The sequence below is a fragment of the Trachurus japonicus genome, chromosome 20 (assembly GCF_045865225.1).
Source record: "Trachurus japonicus isolate A0001 chromosome 20, Traja_1.0".
In the NCBI taxonomy this organism is placed as follows: Eukaryota; Metazoa; Chordata; class Actinopteri; order Carangiformes; family Carangidae; genus Trachurus; species Trachurus japonicus.
The window spans coordinates 19,798,572-19,819,299 of record NC_140926.1 but is presented as its reverse complement, the minus strand read 5'-3'; the positions used below and the strand labels follow the sequence as shown (position 1 = coordinate 19,819,299).

The 20,728-nt window shown below is 44.9% G+C and overlaps 1 protein-coding gene across 3 annotated transcripts in view; it reads right to left on the bottom strand.

The window, feature by feature from the left end:
• LOC146966816 (enhancer of polycomb homolog 1-like) overlaps positions 1 to 19,928 on the bottom strand; it is a 31,273-nt gene extending 11,345 nt beyond the window's left edge. The window contains exons 1-10 of one of the 3 annotated variants that reach the window (XM_085763089.1): positions 19,595 to 19,928; positions 18,659 to 18,779; positions 8,676 to 8,835; positions 5,405 to 5,550; positions 4,803 to 5,009; positions 4,212 to 4,360; positions 2,710 to 2,863; positions 1,391 to 1,549; positions 1,095 to 1,184; positions 738 to 886 (exon numbers count right to left, since the gene is read on the bottom strand). In XM_085763089.1, coding sequence (XP_085619215.1) covers positions 738 to 886; positions 1,095 to 1,184; positions 1,391 to 1,549; positions 2,710 to 2,863; positions 4,212 to 4,360; positions 4,803 to 5,009; positions 5,405 to 5,550; positions 8,676 to 8,775 — 1,154 coding nt within the window. In that variant the 5' untranslated portion in view covers positions 8,776 to 8,835; positions 18,659 to 18,779; positions 19,595 to 19,928. Of the gene's footprint in view, positions 1 to 737; positions 887 to 1,094; positions 1,185 to 1,390; positions 1,550 to 2,709; positions 2,864 to 4,211; positions 4,361 to 4,802; positions 5,010 to 5,404; positions 5,551 to 8,675; positions 8,836 to 16,108; positions 16,656 to 18,658; positions 18,780 to 19,594 lie in introns of those variants that run through there. The other 2 variants (XM_085763088.1, XM_085763090.1) reach the window with 2 other exon arrangements.
• Positions 19,929 to 20,728: the final 800 nt, after the last annotated feature.

Sequence of the window (20,728 nt, the reverse complement as noted above, 5' to 3'; positions counted from 1 at the left end):
TAATTCATAAGATAAACCCAGCCTCCCGTCTCCCTCGGGGACGGACGATAAGGTCGGCTGTGGACAGAAAAGGAACGTCGCTAATCTCGTGTGCGTCTGTGAAAGATGCTGCCCGAGCCGGAGCGGCCTCCTCCTCCCTCCTAGCGCCGCGCTAGCTGCTGGCGAGCTCCGTCTGATGCTGTGTTATTATTCAATCGTCCGTGTGCTGCCTGAGGAGATATCAGACAAAGCTGCTTCTGTCTAAAGCTCGGGTTTTTTCTGATTCGACTACAGGCAGTGGCAGGTGAATCCCAAAATGTGGACCGTCGTGTTCATCATTTTACTGGCCAGCTTGATATTTATAATAGAATGTGCCCGCCAAGTGATCGCTGGTAACCTGCCAAAGAGCTGGTATGGTAAACAACCTCGGCAGCCACAGCCAACACTTGGCTGAGTTCCCCCGCTCAGTATTGGTGTTGGCTCCATTCCTACACACATTTCATTTCACATTTCTACATTTTCACAGACTCTTCTCCACTGAATTAGCAGATTTTGGTAAAACATTCATATAATTAAAGCAAAAAGCACCTGGAGGACATGTTGAACATGTCACACTACTTATTCTTTTCATTGCAAATGTTATTGATGTGACCTGGAAGTAATTCATGGCCATGTTGGCTGTGCACCTGCAGGAGAATCTAAGAGTCGCTGATCAAATCTCAGCAAGTGGTGAGGAAACCAAAAAAAAGAAAACTCACCTGCCCCCTCTGCCTGTGCGGCGCCGCGCCAAACCTATGCAGCGCCGTGGCATGTTGAGCGAGGTCAGACAGTAGCGGAAGCGTGTGTCGCCGAGCCCGCCCTCTGACGGGCTTACCCAGGGCCAGTTGCCACTCTGGTCTGGACGAGACTGAAGGACGATGAGGAGGAGGAGAGAGAACAGGAGAGGGAGGGAGAGAGGGAGAGAGCATTAGATGTTAAATTAAGATCAAATAAAAGAAAAGACATTGTTGTATCCAGCAGTGTGTGGGGGGGCTGTGCAGCCGGGGGAGCCAGACTGGTCAACCTGCTGTGAACACTATAAATAGAAGCAGGGAGAGTCACAGGAGGGCACTCACAGCGTAGTACTGACAGCCGGCCTTCCTCCTGAACGCGTAGCAGCCATCTGGGTCATTCTCCTCTTCTGCCTCTGAGGAACCTGAATGGATCTGCACAATACAAACAACTTGGGTAAACGAAGAGCTCAGGACGGGAGACCGTGTTCTTTTAGAAACATGATACCATTAGTGTACCACTTTTAGCTTTCATGCTCTAAGCCCCAATTTCTAATATTAGTATGCGTGACAATTGTATTAAATCCGCGTCATAACAGAAGAGGAATCGTTCCCATTCATCTGGAGCAGAACGGTGTTACCTGTGAGAACGGTTCTTCGTCTGAACTGGGGAAGTCATACTGGTTGAGGTCCTTGGGATTGAACACCGAGGGCCCCGAATGTTGAGTTGCTGACAGAGGAGGGATCTTGGGTTTCTTTTCATATTTCCTTTTGGTTCGTACGGCCTCCGTCTTCTCCGGCTGTGAGGATGGGAGGGAAAGAGGCGGCGTGAGTGAGAAGGCATTTCGACAGAGTGCAAAGAAAAACCCTGGTGGCTGTGGCCTGGTGTTGGTGCTCTGTGCACCGAGAGCGTGTGCAGAAACAACAGTGAGTAAAAAGAGGCATTGATATGCAGATGGCAGCACGTGCCAGATGCCGCTGCCTGGCCAGATGGCTGCCCCCCCCTCCTCCTTCACCCACCAACTTCCCCAGTGGGACGACCCCTCCCTGTCTGAACAGACTCCAACCACACTAGGATTAGTCAGTTCCTATTCAGCGCTTGGACGTGGGGGACAAAGCAAACAGAGAGGCAGGGACTCCACGGTGAAGAACCGCTGTGTCAAATCAACGGAAGAAATGAGGTTTAGAGTGATGAGGGGAGGGAGGAGGAGGGAGGGGGGCAGAGTTAAACCAAAAATTGGGTGTCTGTAAACAAAAGGGAAAAGTCAACCAGCTGGTAGAGGAAGAGCAGGGGGCGGGGGGCAGTCGCCTCCCTGCAGAGGAGGAGTAGGGCTGTTGGACACTGGAGCTAATGAAGTTATAATGGGAAGAGGTGACGCAGAGTTCAAAATAATGAACTACTTCTATAAGCTCAGCTTTATATCAAAGGTTTCAGAACATAAAGTACCCGCACCCTTCGATGACACAACTCTGATTACAGGGAACGCTGAAACAATGTGTGTAGGCATTACTGCATCATTTCCTTTAATATAGCCATTCCATTTTATAGGGGAAAAAAAAGTTTTGCCTTGAGAGAATGTTTTCAAATTCATTTTTCCATTTAAAAAATGCAGTAATATTCTCTCAGCATGTCAATGATTTTCAATAAGTCATACCTAGTTGCCATTTAAAAACAGTCCACCTTTCAACAATGAAAATGCCAAGATCTCATTTGAGTGAGTGTTGAGTGTGCGGCTCTGCGTTTCATTCATCAGCGGTGTGTGAGCTGACTTGGTGAAGGACAAACGCAAAGTCGATAACATTCCCCCGTTCTTCTCCTGTGGATGTTCTGTTCCGACGCCCACGCTCTTCGTCGCGCTGAATAGGGCCGGAAATCATTTTCCGCGCCCGCTCCTGACGTTGTTAGCGGGGAAGCCATTGTGTTGTGTACGTGTGTGTGTGAATACGCATATGGCCTCACCTTCTTGTAGTCCTTCATGTCCAAGTGGTCCTGGTGTCTGTACTGGTTGCTGCTGGACAGGGGAATGATGGGGATGGTGTAGACGGGCTTCACCAGAGCCCGCTGCGCCAGAGCCTCTGCCATCACCTCGCTGCCAAAGTCTGGCATCACGTTCCTGACGGGCACACAGATGAATGGTGTTAGTGAGTGGAAAACCGAGGCAAATGTCCACATTAAATGTTTTTATGCTGTTCTTTTTAAATGTTTTGTCTTGATGCAAAGCACATTGAGTTGCCTTGGGATGAAATGCGCTATATAAATAAAGATGCTTTGCCTTGCCTACATTATCAACATTCACAGAAAAGGATGAAGTATACAGAAACCTATAATACTACAATCTGTACCAACAACATGGTAGATCATTAACGCCCCGAACGGCAACACCATACAGCCCAAGACACACTCCTGTGAGACTACACACACGCGCCCCCACGCAGTACACCTGGGTCACTCTACGCTGGCGTAATCTTATGTAGTGGGCTGGAGAAGCTATCTAGTGAGCGTGGAGTGGTCCGATCGGGGAGTGAACAGTGGCGGTGATGCGCCGGCAGAAACCAGGGCCGGGATAACAAGAGGAAATTGAAATGTCACTATAAATCAAAAGCACTTCAAGGAGAAGGGTCCAATTTAAGCTCACACTGACAGCTACTTTCAGAGGAAATTCATTCCATTCGCTTGTCATGTTTAGATGGATCGCAAAGGCTCCGCTGAGGGAGGAAAAAAAAAGAGCTCGATTCAGAGCGGAGCTCGGGAGATAAAAATAAATAAATACATTTAATAAACAAAATAAGAAACATATAGTCCAATGTACTGCCTGACAGAGTGGGGAGAAAAAAGGAAAACTGCTACAGCCACAAAGGAGTCAATGAGCTAATTTGCTCTTGACGCTACTGAATAAACAGGGTGAAGTTTAAATTGATAATGCATGCAAAACAGTGCACATAACTGTGGCCTCAATTAACACGAGCAGCGAAGCCTGACTCTACAGGAGAATACTTGGTTGACTGTTTGATACCATCCATCCTGCAGACAAGTGTCCTAATGACCTCTGCTTGGGATTTTCAACTTGACAAGTAAACAAAACCCTTATCAAACACCAAGGTTAACCACATAAGCTGTCCAAGATGCACCACTTGTGGTAAAGGCCTGACATTGTGACCGTCTCAACTTGAGGGGGGTAAACATGTAGTGGTTTGTTTTTTTTAAACCTCATCAGAAAGTGTTCACCAATGACTCCTGGAGAGACAGAACCAGGGCACAGCTGCAAAACAGGATATTATCCAAATAAATCTGTTCATGAACATCTGTCGTCCAATCAGACAAATGAAGCATTTCCTTGTACGGCTGCGTTTTAAATCCTGAAGAGGAGGGAAAAAAATCCCCCGGATAGCAGCTAGTTGCTCTAACAAGGTGCATGATGCCATGCAGACAACCACAACATCCACAGGCTGGTCTTGTCTTACCTCTTCTCCACGATCTCCAGCGTGAGATGCAGCAGTTCCCTCTTGCTCTTCTCCCGCCTCTTGATCATCTCCAGGATGGTGACGGCTCGGCTCAGGTCCCTGCGCAGCTTCAGCATCTTCTCGTACGACGCCTCGTCATTCTTTCGGTTCTGAAAACGGAGCGTTGGTGACTCAAGATGCACACTGGCAACAACAGTTTCCACTTATACTGAAACTTAATCCAGATATTTAGCTCCTGAAACCTCTGCTTTTAGGTTAACAGGGTCTACCGACACATTACAGCTACATCCATTACAGAAGAACAGCATCACAGCTATATGAGATCCCTGCTGTGTGATACTTGACTATAAATGAGTTTTTATCTGCTCCCACCCTCAAGTACATCAGAGATCAGAGGTAGTGCTCTTTGCCAAGTAACTACGCAGCCACTGGTTAAAAAAAGAAACACCTCTGCCCTTTCGGATAAAGGCCACGTCTCCAACTAGTAGACAGAGACACCATAATTTGCCCCAACAGTCATACAGAAGCATGACATGACTTCTTCCGTTCGTCTCGTCGTCTGACTCATTCTTCGGGGCGGCGGCCTCCTACCTTTCTGGTCTGCATCTTCTCCGTTCGCCGGCGGAAGGCCACGTAGGGGTCGCTGGTGCTCGAGCCGTCCCTCTTCTCCTGCTTGACGTTGGGGATGAGGCAGCCGCCCTTGCAGGTTTTCCTCTTGCGGCTCCAGTAGTCGAACACCTCCTTGATCAGCTCGTCGTCCTCTTTCAGCAGCAGTTTGGCTTCCTGCAGACTCACGAGCTGCAGAGGAGCGACCAAGTCAGTCCAGATATTCACATTTTCATACGTATAACAACGACATAACAGAATGAAACTAGGTGCAAACAAGCTGGTCTTGTTAAAACAAAGCATTTTAGTTGTCAGTTGTAATTTGAGCATCTTCCTTCTTGTATAAGAGATCGAAGCACACTTGGAAATGCAGATCGTGTTGGTAACTATTTCAGAACCCAAGGACTAAAGTCAATGACCCCCTCTTGAATAACTAAAACAGAGTGAGCGGCTTTACTTGGTGCAGTCAAGCACGATCTGCCTCTGTGGGCTTATTCACTGCCTGTGTTAAGGCGCAGACAGTAATGTGTTTGTGCAAATACCGTGACAACTAGTCATTTCCCACACACACACAGGTAGACAAATACCTGCTGCCCGCTGCCTTTCTCCAGCCGGTCTATCATTTCTTCAAACTGCAGGGCGGTGATTTCCATCTTCTTCCTCAGCTTATTCACAAACGTTTCATCCTCGGAATCTAGGTCGTAGTCTGGCTGCTCCGTATCCAAACTGAAAGCTGTGAGATGGAGAAGAGTTGGTTAAAAGAGAGACAGACCCTAAACAAAAGCTCTCTTCTGTAAACACCATTAGATCTAATTGCAAAGTGCAAGAAGAACACAACGATTTAGTATCAAATCATCAAGATGTTTTTCATATTCAAGTTTACCTTCCGCCAGACAAACTTATTTTATGTGAATTCTAAGGCAGATGTCGGACAAGGTGAAAATATGTCATTAGGAGACATAATGCCGTGTCATGGAGTCATTTGTGTTTGGCAGCAGCGCATTTCAAGCAGAGTCAATAAACATTAGCCACAGGGTATAAAATGTTCAAGTCTTTAACTTCAGACAACTGCTGCCAAATGCTGGCCCAAAAATAAACACACCATTTTATCATGACAAAGCGCTGTGCTTGTGTTTGGTTCTGTGCCTTCACCAACTCAATAAAGCAGCGCTGGAGGACAAACACCAGCACCCAGGCTGGGAACGTCACCAGCCACTTGCTCATAAATATTGCCTGCGACTCTTTTTTTTTTTTTTTTGCCCTACCAGTCAGTCTGGCCACAAGCTCCAGAAATGGCCTGGGGATTCTCCAGACAATAACATATTAGTCTGCTAAAATGAGGAAAGTGGCTGTCTGTTATAATCCATCAGCTACTGTGACCCTGGATGAGGGGGAACCAAAAAAAAGTAGGTTTACTGCACGGTCGCTGTCAGAGTGATGCTATAATCAACACATTAACCTTCCAAAACCTCAAGTAGTTGGGATGGTATGTGGCAGTGCCTCTCACTGCCCCATATTTACACTGTTAGACAATAGAAAAGCAGATCTGGATGATTATGGGAAAAGTATCTGCTGCAGTGATCTCAAACAGTGCATCAGCACACTGCAGCACACGCCAAAATAGTGTGTTGCAGGTTGTGACAGGTTGCAGTCTGCCCTCTGACACACTGCCTCCTGTTGTGTGTGTATAGTCTGTTTGAGCTACAGCAGCTAAAGCTAAAGGGAAGAAGGATAATGTGAAAGTTGGAAAAGAGGGAGGAAATGAGTGGAAGTGGAGCAACTAGAAGTGGCAACTAAAGTGACGGTGAACGTGTGGAGTGGTTCATGAGATGAGTCCGGCCTGGTCCATTCGCCTGTCTCGGGTCGTCAGCAAAGTACTTTCATTTGTGTCAGAGGCGGAGGATTGAGTGTCCAGTAGAGCAGCAGGACAGTGAGGAGACAGAGGAGGCTCCAGCAGCATCATGTCTGCTGTTGTGAGGAGCAGTGTGGATGATACAACGGTAAGAAACAGGAGGAGAAAACTCAGACTGTGGAAACATTGAGCTGCTCGTGTCGTTTATTCTGTGGTAACACATCTCATATGTTGGCTCATCTATGGCGTGAAGAACATGGACTACTAGGCTCCTGTAGATGTAGCGTTACAGTTACAGTGTGTATATGTATGCATCAGCGCTGTACACACACACGCAGCGTCAGAGCAGTGAAGCGAAACAACCTGCAGATCACCTGAGCTGACGTTAACTGTGAGTCAGAGCAAGAAAACTTTAAGAGTAAAAAAGCTAAACATTCATCAAGAACCATAGAAGGAGATCCTATTTTATCATGATGACAGTAGATGTACAGCCGCTTAATCCCTCTCACTGCAGGTAGCCTAGTCCTAACTAACACATAGCTTCTGTTCTGTTGAAGCCTTTAAGGCTGTATGGATGGTGTGCTGCCTGCTAATTTGTTTGACATACTACCTCACACAGCACATGTTCACTGTTGACTTGCTAATGATTTAAAAGGCAGGTTACCCCCCTTGTGGTAACATAAAAAAATATTTTAAAATATTTATCTTTTACACTAAATTATATGTGGTAGTATCGATAAGAGTGCCAATAAATATAGGCACCGATAAGGAGTATCGGTATCGATAAAATCCTAACGATATACATCCCTATGCAGCAGTAATACTTTTTCTATTGCAACCTGTGGGTTTCTTGAATGCCATTCTTCTCAGATGGAGGAACTTATTTCCCATCATTTCCAATGCACTCATTTACTTGTGGCATTACACTGGTTTCTTCCTGCCCCCCGTCCAGAGGAGGTGCAAATGGCAAAACTGAAAGTTGACAAAATGCAAACTTGTGGGAAAGCCGAGCGGTCCGACCAGCGCGTTTAGCCGTCCAATTAATTTGTTTTGAATATTTCCCGGCTTGAGCCGCTGCAGCTGTGGCAGCTGAAGCAGCAAGAGGAGGGTCAGGAAGGGATAGCTGCAGCTAATGAAGAGAAAGATGGAGGAGAGCAAGAAGAAGAGGAGGAGAACAGCAGCCGGCCAGGAATCGATGCAGGAGGTGAGCTGTATCATATTCAATTATCTAATTATAACACTTACAGCACCTTATATACAGCATCAACTTATATAAGGTTAAATATATAATCATGTTGTAATTCAGTTAGACAGCTACCAGCAATAAGACAATCTAATTCTGTGGAAAACACTGCAGTGGTCACACAACACACAACACACACTTAGCAGACTGTAACTGCTTTCACCACTCAGTTGACCTGATGCTGGCAACAGTGTATTTGGGTGTGTGTAAAATATTTGCAAAGAGGGAAGTGTGAAATTTGAAGATAATACTAGAAGGCACACATGGCACTTTTTTAATTTCAATGACGCAGATTCAGTTCTACACAGTGTAAACAGCCAGTACAACTATATTGTCTTTCTCCTCCAGTGACCTAGCTTGTATTTATGTGAGGACTGCTCAGCTACTTCAGATGGGACATCTGTGATGTCACAGAGAGCCTCTGTGGACATCAACCACAATATTGCACAATGTCTCATGAGAGACAGACAAATGTCCCTTTCACATGTGACCCTGCAAAGCTCAGCGAAAAATATCAAGGACACTTCCTCTTAAAAGTAGTATTAGCTTACTTAGCAGCCACTTTTAATGAGCCGATACCCACAAATGGAGTGAACTGCTCCACAAACTTACACACACAAATCTCTCAATCAGCAGCCTAAACCCTGCTGAACCCATCAGACACGCCCGGCGCATCCAAACAGCAACAACATCCCCACGTGCGCGCCGACCACTAACGCAGCTAAGAGGATAATCCCGTTTTGCGAGCCGCCCCGCTACTCACGCTGTATGTGAATAAGCTGCTTTGGCATCTTGAACTCCCCGGGGTAGAGGGACTCGTAGTGCGTGATGTTGCACTCTGCCTCGGGGACGGGAATAACCATGTTGTCCCGCTTCTCGCCGTACACCTGCTGCGCCGAGATGGCCCGCTGGAGATGGTGCTCCTGGAGGAGAGAAGAAACAAAAGAAAGCAGCTGTTAAAAAAGAAAAGAACAGTCGGTGTGCAGTTTGAGGGATTTTGTGCAGACTTTCTCCAGAAATTCCTTTCTTGACTTAGTTCTTACTCATCTTTTTTTTTTTCCACTCCCAAAGAGACGGGCAAACAAGCGAGGCAAAGTGAATATCAGCACACACCGGCAGACGTAAAAACTATCACTTTATTACACGGACACGCACCGACAACGAGGAATGCTGGTGTGTATAGCGGAGGAATAAAAGACGAGCAGAACTAATTGAGCTGGTGGAAAACTACTGCTCTTTTCTTTATGGGTTTAATGAGCTGTTCATTATTTTCCCACATAGACAGGAAGCCAGCCTCTGTCAGAGACGACTGCCAGTCACAAACCAAACAGATAGCGCAGATAACCCGCATTAGAGTACAGGACTTAACCGTGCTTATGGGTTACTGAATGAGGTTTGTAGAGCAGGATCCTGAGGTCAGTCCGCACAAGCCTCGCCACAATTGCAGGACAATGGCATCTAATATTAGGAGAGATTACAATCCAGGCTTATTTTGTCTGCATAGAATGTTGCAGAAGCTTTATAAGAAACACATACAAAACAAAACAAACTCAAAATGTAAATGCACTACCTTTTTTTTGATTTTTACATTCTCAGTCATAATCCACAACCATATAAGGGAGAATTTAAACCAGCCAATTAAAATCAATGCAAGACACATCAGTTAAAAACACATCATTTCAAAACAGGATATGGCTGCCAGTCATAGATCATCCTAAATTCTTTTTAATTCCTTTTACTGATTATCTTCCAGTGTTTCCTGTTTTTTTTTTGTTTTTTTTAGCGCTTGTTTTTCGACCTCATCTCTAATCGTTTGTGTAGCCTTGGAAGAACACGCTATTTGTCATGGTATGTTATGTCTATATATACACCACCGCAGTTCTCGGTGGGTGCTGTATCTCAGAGGAATGAGTCATCAAGTTGAGGGAGGGTATAGGATTTGGTGGTATTAAACAGAGTACTGTCAAGTGTAGTGACGTGTCAATCCACAGCAAGCACAGAGAGATGAGCTTCAGTCGGCGAAGCTTGCACTTCAAAGCGTGCACTTCCTTGGCAAAGACTGTGTTTTTTTCTGCCCATGCACAGGTAACCCCACTATCACAATGGTGACTCATTGTTTTCATTTGCAGTATCTTTCCGCTCCAGGAAGCTAATTGGAGAGAAAAATCCTGTCCTTAAAAGTTTTCAGAAACGTGGGATCATAAGATGAAATACCTGCAAGTTTCTCCTGCAATAGATCTGCTGGTGAAACCTTCGCTGACTTGGCAGCGGCAGCGAAGACGTTGGCAAATGAGCCAGACAGTTTGACTCTTGAACTCTGCCGGCACAGAATGTTTTCTCATTATGTAATGCGAAGCAGTCACCTCAAAAATGCTATATTTTTTGTATTCATCTCTTTTGCTATGACGCATACTTGCTTGTCTAAGTACCACATGACTGACAGGCCTTCATAAACATCTTCAGTATTGGCTGACTGGTGAGAATGTAAGCACAGAGCTGCTCTCAGGCCCCGGCAAGGCCGTCTGCAAAGACGCCGGAGCCTGTATGCTCAATCTGCGCTGCTGCACAATCTTTACAGGCCTATTCTCAGTGGTTGATGCAACAGATGGCCAATCCAGTCAAACTGACTGAGGCCAATCTTTCCCTAAGAAGTACTCTAACAGCGCTCCTACTCATTTTACACATTATTCCCACAACAACTGTTTCTTGGGTGGATTTTTGAGACACGGGTCAGCGTTCAATGACATATCGACCGTGGCTGGCAGAACGCACCGATCGCCGAAACCGTATACGCGCACGACTAATTTCTCACCGCCGGAAAAATATTCTAATTTCTTTGACACGTCAGGCATTCGTGTGGGAGTTTTTAAGTGGCCAGGGCCTTAAGTATAATCCAAAGCCATGAGGAGCTCTGCGTGCAGTAACAGGAGAACCGTATCGGTGCTGTGAGCTGGCATGAAAGGACGCAGCATGTGTCCAGAGCTGAACCATCTGCCCCTGGTAAGCTCATCAACAAGCCTAGTGTTGTACTTTCTCTACAACCAAACACACACAAAGAGGGCGGCGTATTGTCTCAGCTGGGCCGCGATGAACCCGTCTTCCAGGGATCTTTGGGGGCGAAGCGGCGGCATTCGTCTGGGAGGATTCACCGGCCTCATGAAACGCAACACTGCTTTGGTTAATGCCTCTAAGATAAATGTGAAATGTAAACATACACATGTAATAAAATGCCACGTATTCACACATCACTCGTTAGCAATTTAAGTTGGCTCGTTACTCCAGACACAACTGAATTTGGCGTGTACATGCATGCAAATCACAAAAAAAAGAAAGAAAAAGAGTGCTGTTACTTGGCTACGATTGTTGCAGTGTGTGCAGACTGCCTGGCCAAACTTGTCAAATATTTTTGCACAGTGTGGTTTGCTGCCCACAAATACCCCGACCGCCTGAAAATCAGCCACTCGTATTCCTGCGATCGTACATTTAACTACCTCCAGCTCGGCTTGCATGAAGGTTGCTGTCAGACCTGCACTTTTTTTTTTTTTTTTTAATGTCTGATCAACTAAACCCTGGTTTATTTCCCACCTTGTTATGATTCGTTGGAGCAGGTGTGAAAACAGTAATGGCGCTCAGGTGTGGACCCAAAACAATTGCACCGAGACCCGTTCACAGAGGTGGTCTCCGTCTGGGCTCCGACAAAACTCTTTGGTGTGAAAAGATTTCTGAACTCGATCCAACTGCAGCGAACAGGTGAACTCACAGATATGAGCTTCCCCTAACAGTCTGTGTGTAGTCGGCTGCTCCGGCCGGAGTGAATGTTCTCGTGTGGTTTGTAATAATGCATTTTTGGTTGACTTGAGTTTTTCTGTGTGGAAAGCAAAGTTAACCAGCAGGAAAATGATACAAGTTTACCAACTCATCAACTGAATCGGGCCAGAGCACATAGCCTAAACTTTAGGTGTGAAAACAGCCTGAAATGTTGGCATGAAACTTGCAACGGCTGTGTTTCTTCACCCTCTGAGACTTTGCAAATTATATATAAAAATGTTTTGCAACACAAGCATACTTTGAATTCCCTCACTTCTCTGTTTAATAGCAGTTTTGACAGCTGAGAACACAGGGAAATGAGTTTTATTTTGAGTGAACTTCCAGCTTTGACCGATGATTACTAGCAGACAGGGGGGAAAGCAGTTTAATAAAATGTCTTTATGATGGTAGAGACTTTCTTATTGTGTTCTAATGGCATGTATAGACCGAAATATTGACCACTCTGCCTCTCATTATCACTGCACAGTCTTAAAACAACCAGTCACTCTCTCTCTTTCCAGTTTACCTAACTTCAATTTCTGTCTGTGTGTGGAAACCAGAGCGAGCCATACACCCAGACCAGTGCTTTCTCCGCTTCCTCCAAACATCCTTAAATGCTGTATGCACCATTACTCGGCAGCCGGCAGCAGCCACCTGTCACGGTTGGGTGCTGAGCAGCTACAACAGTGATGATGACAAACACAAGGACAGACTCCTGCTTCATCAAGGAAGCGCTGCTCCGGTATGACGTGACCTCGTGTAAACTCGGTGAACCAGCAGTTAGCCGACTCGGTCGGAGTCGAGTCAAAGCCCCCTCTGTGACCCGCTGTCTGACACGCCGACGAACCCTGAGCGCAGAGAGTTAAGGAACCCCCCCCCCCGCAGACGGAGCGGTGCATATGGAACCAATTAAACCTGAAGCCCGGGCCAGACATGCCTTTGCTCACTTTCGGCCAGGATATCGGCGTAGCAGATTGCGGCAGGCCTCCCTGAGCTGCCTCTGACCTTAAGATATCCTCGTCTTTCGCAGCTGTGATCCTCGCAACTACCATTCACAGCCTGGGATTTCCTCTGTGAAGGAACTGGGGGATAAAGGGTTTTGTGAATGGCACATGGGAACGAGTGAACTGGGTTACTCTAGGACCTACGGCCACAACCTGTTTTAATCTGAATTTAAATTGACTTATAAAAACATTCATTTGGAAAGGCCTGATTCTTTTTTAAATTTATCTGTGCTGAGTTCTTTCTGACCAAAAAAAATAAATAAATAAAGGCCAAAGGTTCAAGGATATTTGATGGATACACAGTCAGTGTGCACACATGCTAAAGCCCTTTGATTACAAAGTAGTTCTTAACGACTCATGCCCAAATCACAAATATCGAACCTCCCATTCAGTTGCCCGTTCTCCATTAAACGCTCTGGGACTGTGTAGACTGCACAGAAGCAGTGCTGCCTTCAGCCGTGTGGCCGCAGATGCAGATAAAGGAGAGGCTAATGAAAATCTATTTTTCACAGCAACACACGTCCCTTCCATTAAATGTTCCTGAGAAAAAATAGATGACTCCAATAAAGGTTGCCATGGCGACCAACGTGCGGCCTTCGGCAGGTGTTTTCAGCTCATGCTGGCCAGAGGAAGTCTGGAGGATGGCGGTCTGCACACGCAGACGGCGTCGAGGCATACGCACACGGCGTCTTAACAAAAAACAAAAAAAAAAAGCCACAAATCACTGCAGTGCACGCAATCACACTAACGAGCAGCCGGAGCAAACACCGCGAGCTGGCGCTGCATTCCTTCACATCCAACAAACTCAGAGGGAAGATGTGATTTAATTTTACTGCAACATCAATAATTCAGAGGAGATTCAAACGGGCTCCTAATAAACACAAAAAACTAAAAAAAATGACATCATCCAAACAGCAAAAACACGCAGCACCGCTGTTGGTCCACGAGCTGTGAAGCTGTAATGAGGGTGTGTTCCTTTAATTCAAACCTCATGCGTTCACTGGGGGAAGTTCTCTTCACTGTGGGCACTGAGCTGCTTGTATAATTCAGGGTGCTTTAACTGATACATTTTTAACACCATTTCCACCTCAAAAGTTGTTTGTATGCGTTTGGAAGAATCTGGGCCTGTCATAAATACTCTCACTTTACCTGTTCGCTTTTTCTGATCTCTACTGGAACTCATTTTTCCTAGACATGCATCCACAGACTTCTGAGAAATTGAGTTTATATCTTCTTGTGCGTTTCCAACATTCCAATCCATCGTCATCAAGCAAGTTAAGAGTTAAACAATCTCCGCATAACTCTGCAAATGCAATTATCGCTGAATCCCTGATTAGCCTGTTGGATAAAGTGTTCCTACTATTCACTGTGTAGTTATTCTACATAAACTTCGATATAAGTTGGCTACAGTGAAGCAAAGCAGGTGAATTGTTTTATGCTGTGTACAACAGATTATTAATGAATGTAGCAGCACATTTCCATTTCCTCTGCAACTGATGGCAGCATACAAATTACGCTTTTAGAGGTTATTTCTTTCAGTTGGGCTTCACACCATGAATGCTGATAAGGCAGACGCACAGAGGCACTTATTCTATGATTCAAAACAGCCAAAAAGAGGTTCCACCAGCCACACATTCACATAATTGCCCACACCAGATGTATTCTTCCTAATGCCAACCCTTATGCAGCGCCAGAAGATATGGTGGGTTAAAAAAAATAAAAATAAAAAAGGAAAAGCATCCTTATGTATGAATGTTAATGCGATCAATACTAGAGCCTCGCAGATGCAGAGCGTGCGTACTCGCTTCTTTAATCTACATAATTCTCAGCGCAGCGACGCTCCATTGTTGCCGGACAGGATGTGGGTCAGGGAGCTAAGCCATGCACAGCCTTGTAGTAAAACTGTCCTCTTTATCTCTTCTGTCACTCTGTTATGTAATGCCGTTGTGTGCATGTGTACAGTACGTAGGGGGGGAGGCTGGCAGGGGTGGGGGTTGGGATTTCTGCTGACTTTGCGGGCCGTTGTCTGTGCTTCCCCTATGTTTGTGTCTGCTGAGGCAACTCGGCGGCACAAGGGGGGGGGGGGGGGCTCTCCTCCTGATAAAGTGACGGAGAGCAATTCAGCAGCGGAGGTAGTAAATACCAGATATTACACTGGCCATGAATACATAATAAACAACTAGCAATAACAATCAGCTTAAGCAGCCATTGAAGCAGCTGAGGTACAAACTGTCAATGAGACAGTCTATTTTACTGTATGAATGAGTGTGAACTGAACACAGTGACAGTGAGATTTCAAATGCAATATAATCTTTACCCAACCTGTCACACCGTGGTCCAAGCACAAAGCAAATCATTTCCATATTTAGAAGCAATTCCAACGTGAGTGGTATAAACAACATCAACTAATGCCTAAATAAACTTAAATGGATCCGCATACAAACAACCAACAAGCTAAGATCAATATTTGGCAGCCACACCATTGTCCAAAAAAAGTTTTTTACATTTACTTTTTTATACAGTTTTAACATTACAAACTATATTCACTAAACTGTTTCTTGGAGTCACACACTTTAAGAAACACACTCTGCCGTCACAGTGTGTGCTGCCTGCAGACACATTGTTAATAAAGTTTAGTATCTCCTATAACTTTACATAGATACATTAAAAAAAACACATAATACGGAAACAGCAGGGAATCCAAACCAGACATCTTACACAAAAAGCTGAATGAAGCCGCCTGTGACACAACGCTAGTGTCGCCATACCATGCATGTCAAAAACACATTATAAACCTACGTCCCTGTGCAACCATGCAGATAAATGTTATGATTAAACACAGGGCTGGATCTGCATGGTATTCTTCCCCCTGCTCCGCCAAACAGGAGACGCCAAGTGCAGCACACATGGCAGAGCCGAAGCTGTCAACACGCAACAACCTCGCTGTCAAACCCGGCTGAAAGAGAGGGAGGAGGAGGAGGAGGCGGCGGAGGGAGCTCAGTGTCTCCCCCTGGCAGTCGTTCGCGGTAAGTGCACCACGTCCGAGGCCTATCCCCGCTCGCCTTCACCAGAGAGAAAGTCAACAAAATGGTGGAACAGATAAAAGTCACGTGACTCCTTTGTGCTTTCGGGCGCGATTTCAAGTGAAACGAATGGACACAACACGGCTCGCGAATAAAATATCGAAGCGTAAAACCCTAATAATGGCACATGTGGTGAAACGGGGTCGTTATTTTTCGTATTCGTCGAGAGCCGTCGTGTGCACTAAAAAGCAGATATGGCGGCCATTTTGCACAAGCTTGCGCAGGCAACATAGTGGCGCCCCTCGATACAAAAACACTTCTAAAGTGATCCAACACCAGTCGGCCAGCAATAAAAAACATACCGATTCCTCCTCTTTTTCCATCCCAGTCGGCATCTGCGGCACTGCCCGGTTGATTGAGGCATATTCGTGCAGGTCAGGCAAATCCTCGCAGCGGAAGACGGGTAGAGGCTTACTAGCATCCAGCGCCCGTGCCCGAAACGACAATTTACTCATTTTTTATATTAAAAGATGCAGCATAAATCTACACGGTCTGCTAGGAATAACAGCAGGTCTGCCTCGAGTTCTCATGGATGAATCTGTGACGGTCTCTGGGAGTCAGCCGGTCGATTGAGGGCAGGCTTGGGTCCGTAGCAGCGCGAACAGAGCCGGGCAGGCCCGGGTCTCGGTCGCTCTCTGTCGGTCTCTTTTCCTCGTAGGCTCCGCTGTTCCTCCCCGGTTCAATACGCCATGGCCAACATGGCGGACATTACAAACTCATGCAGCTCTCAGCTCGCTCCGAGCGGCCCAACCCCCTCGATCACACAAACAGCCATTCCCACGCAGTTTCGCACGCGTGCGCGCTCGCGAGACCCTTGGGGTACGGGGGGAGGAGGAGGAGGCGGGGTGGTGTGTACTGATGGTGGGGGCGAGATGCTGGATGCTGATGAAGGGACGTAAACTTCCCAGGCTCGGGATGTTCTTATCCTGTAATACGCCAGGCGGATGATGACGTACGAAAACACATTTATTCTCCGTGTAATAAATAAATAAATAAATGGATAAAAAATAAATAAAAGTGGATGTCTGTCTGCCGCAGCACTACAGCACTTAGTAGCCAGATATGTCTGGATGAAACGCGATCAGTACTCAGAGGCAGGGTGTCGGGGATTGTTTTCTGACCTTGCAAGGTCAAACGAAATTTCAAACTTTTGTCCTCTATTAAAAAATTAATGTGCAACCAAAAAAAAAAAGAGAGAGAGATACACGCTCTCCCAATTAGGTCCTATTGTTTTGCAAATATCGCCACCCTGTGGTACAAACATCAACACACTACTTCTGCAATTACTTCTTAACTATTCCTGATGTACCTGTATGTTCCAGTCATAAAAACTGCCACAAACACAAGTGGAGAAAATGGGATAACACTCCAGCCACTGTGCTGTTATTTCTTGTTCTTCACAAGACAAACTGTGATTATCAGATAATAAAATGTTTGCATAGTAAATATAAAAAATAGTGAATATATATTAATTTATTTCTTTATAAGAGATATGAGGAAGTAAAATTTGAGCTTTTAGTTATTCCTCGAGACCTACAATAAAGAAACTGATTAAAAAAAATGTGATAAAAGATATCTGAAATGCTGAAACTGACTCATACTTCACATGAATTAACCTCTTAAACAAGAATAAAGCCATTCAGTTCGAAAATTACTGATGCTCTTTACATTATTATTTTTTGTTCATGAGAAAAAAAAACATACCAATACCACTACCAATAACTAGTACACTATGTGTTAGAATAATTGTTTATAATCACCCCAGAATAAACAAGTAGTAGTATAGTAGTATAGATCCATGGATTGTACCTTGCCAATAGAAATAAAGATACACTGTAACAAACAGCATTGTTTAATTTGTCCACCGTCACTTGTTGTGATTGAGAGTCTCTTCATCCCAGTGTAGCCTCATCTTCTTGATCATTAACTGTCAGATGTTGAACTCCACAGTCTTCTTCTGCTGTTGCCCAAACGCTTCGTTAATGAGCAAAAAGAAAATCCTGAGGGGTCCGTCTGCACATTGCTTATTTACTACAATGTTATCGAGGATTGATCCACTGTCTAGACAAGACACATTTTGCCTTTCTCCATTGATGATGTTCGACAACTTGATTTTTTTTTTAAAATCACACGGCTACAACTATTGCGATGGACAGTTCATTCAAATAACAAATAAAGGATAATTTCTGAATAGCTGAGGGCACAGATAATCAGATGACACTTTATTAAACAGTGAGCCTATCCTTAAAATTGGAGCCATGCACTGCTGGACATTTTACTGTATATGTTTGATCCAAAATCAACAATAGCCTGAAAAAAGAGCATACTTGTAGTCTTTAAGTATGATACATGAGGAGGCCTTACCATCAACACTGGGCCCCATTAAGCTGTAACAGTGCAAGGTATGTACTATGACAGGTTCATTACTGCTTTGGATGGAAAATGTATCTAGCAGGAATCAATATAGAAACTATATAAAATCTTACTTAAGACAAACTTCCTCCTTATCATATCAGAGTATGATGTTTCTCATCATAATCTTTGCCTCTACCAACAATCTTGGTTTGTAAACACTATTCATGAACAGGGCAACAAGAATAAGAGAACCAAATAAATCTATCTGAACAGTCAGTCTTAAGACTCCTCTGCAAAGTTTGGCATGGTAATAAGAAGTTTTGAAATCATATACTGATCTGAATACCAATAATGATCGCAATGTTGGAATAAAGAAGGAATGGGTGCTCACTCAGGCATTTGTAGGATGAGTAGGTGGATATCCATTACAGAACCTCAATACATAAATAATTCATCTTTTAACATCGTATGGAAGTAGAATAAGAAATGCAAATAACCTGTAGTAGCAGGAGAAGATTCCTGTGGGAATGAGTGGATGATCCAGATGTGGTGGGCTGACATGATAATCATCATCCATTTGGGAGCACCGGGTGCACATCTGCAGCCCATAATGGAGGCCTGTGAGACACAGAGTGGCAAGAAAGACAGGGTAATATAAAGCAAACATCATTCATCTGTTCATAATACATGGTTAATGTGATTTATCGCCCCCAGAGATTAGCCATATCTCAGCATATCTTGTTGCTGTCTGTATTTTCTTCTCTATTGGACATTAATTACACTCATAAAGTGAAATATGAGGGATCTTCAGGGAGTAAATCTGGAACAAGATTTGATAATTATCTACAACACACACACACCCACGGTAGCAATCACAAGTTCACATTGCTCTTTTTTTTTTTTGATTCACATGACAGAATGATTCATATTGGACGCGATTGCCTTTGGACTGTTAAATCAGACTGAACAAGTTTTGTTCCCACAACATCTAGGAGTACACTACACATTAGTGCAAAGTAAACCCATATATGGTAGAGCAGAGGGGGGTAAATAGAGCAGGACACGGCAGAGAAAGACAGTCAGAAATCATCTTTAGCAAATGTGGACGACAAGCACGCATCGATACGAAACCGATTACATAGTAGCAGCTTTTTTTCCTTTCTTTTTAAAGGGGGCTATAATGAGCTGGAGCTCAAAGACCACACACAGCTGTCTGAGGCGAGGAGCAGCGACACGGAGGCTAGCTGACAGGCTGCTAACGTTAGCTTAGCCCAGTTACCCTGACCCTGCGCCATTTACCAGCAGGCAGACACACTGCCAACAGTTTCATTTCAACTCGGAACTAACTTGTCCGCCTTTAAAACCCGTCACTTTCGATTCCCACAGAGACAACAAACCGGAAAAAACTCGCCTGAGCTGGAGTTGCAACTTACCTGCTGCTAGCGAAGCCACTGGGGAGGAGGAGGAGGAGGATGGCAGTTCTTCTTCTGGTTGTCATGCTAGCGCTATGCTAACGCTGGTTAGCTCCCTTTAGGACGCCTCAGAGGAAGGGGAAAAAAACGTTTTCAATTTTATCTTTTGGGCAAATTATTCAAAGAGCGGGTGAACTCTCTGCGACAGGTCGCCGGAAACAATGGCTGGGGTAGAGAAAGTGATATCCTGTCGCTGACGAGAAACTTGAATAGTTCGCTAAGGTTACTTCGACAAAAAAAAAAAAAAAAAAAAAAGATCCAAACTGACCACCAAGCCACTTTGCAGGCGGATTGTGATTGGAGGGTGAATGCCACCAATCACCTGTGGAGAGCTTGGGGAGGATGAGCTCACTGGTTCCCCCCGCCCACCCAAGAACCATAATAATAATAAGATTAATAATAACAATGGTAGCAATAACAATAAAACGCCAATGATAATAATAATAATAATAATAATAATAATAATAATGATAATAATAGTTATTATATTTATCATATTCAAATTATGCATCCAAAAGTAACACACTTGTGTGTAAATACATAGGCTCAGGCAGCCATTGGAAAAATGTTACTGCTTTATTTTAGCCACTCACAACAAGTGAAGAGATGGAACAGCTACAGTGTTTTTCCAAAGATGATTGCAGTATTTGTTATGCAACTGTCTCCAGGGCTGGTCATCGTGCCCCTTCACACGAGTCTTGTCGCAGGGCAGGGCTGCTGCCTCATCTGACGCTGTGATTTTTTTTTTGCACACCCCTCTTTTTTTTTTCCTTCTACGCTCACACCACAGATGAAAGAGAATGCTGCATAGTGGAAGCATATGGAGTCATTTTCCTCTGATGCTCCTCCACCACTACCACTACCTACCAGCCCCCCTCCCACCATCTCCCACCACAACACTGGCTGTGTTAAAGTTGTATGCATGCCTGAACCAATGACTCTGGGGGTGGAGGAGGCATTCCTATGATTAATATCACTTTGCTTCTCTCGCAGCAAGGTCATCAGCAGCCATCTGTAGGCAGCGGAGAAACCCTAATATCCATTTAGCTTTGAACATTCCATTGTTTCTCTGCGCTAACACGATTCAGCCTGGTG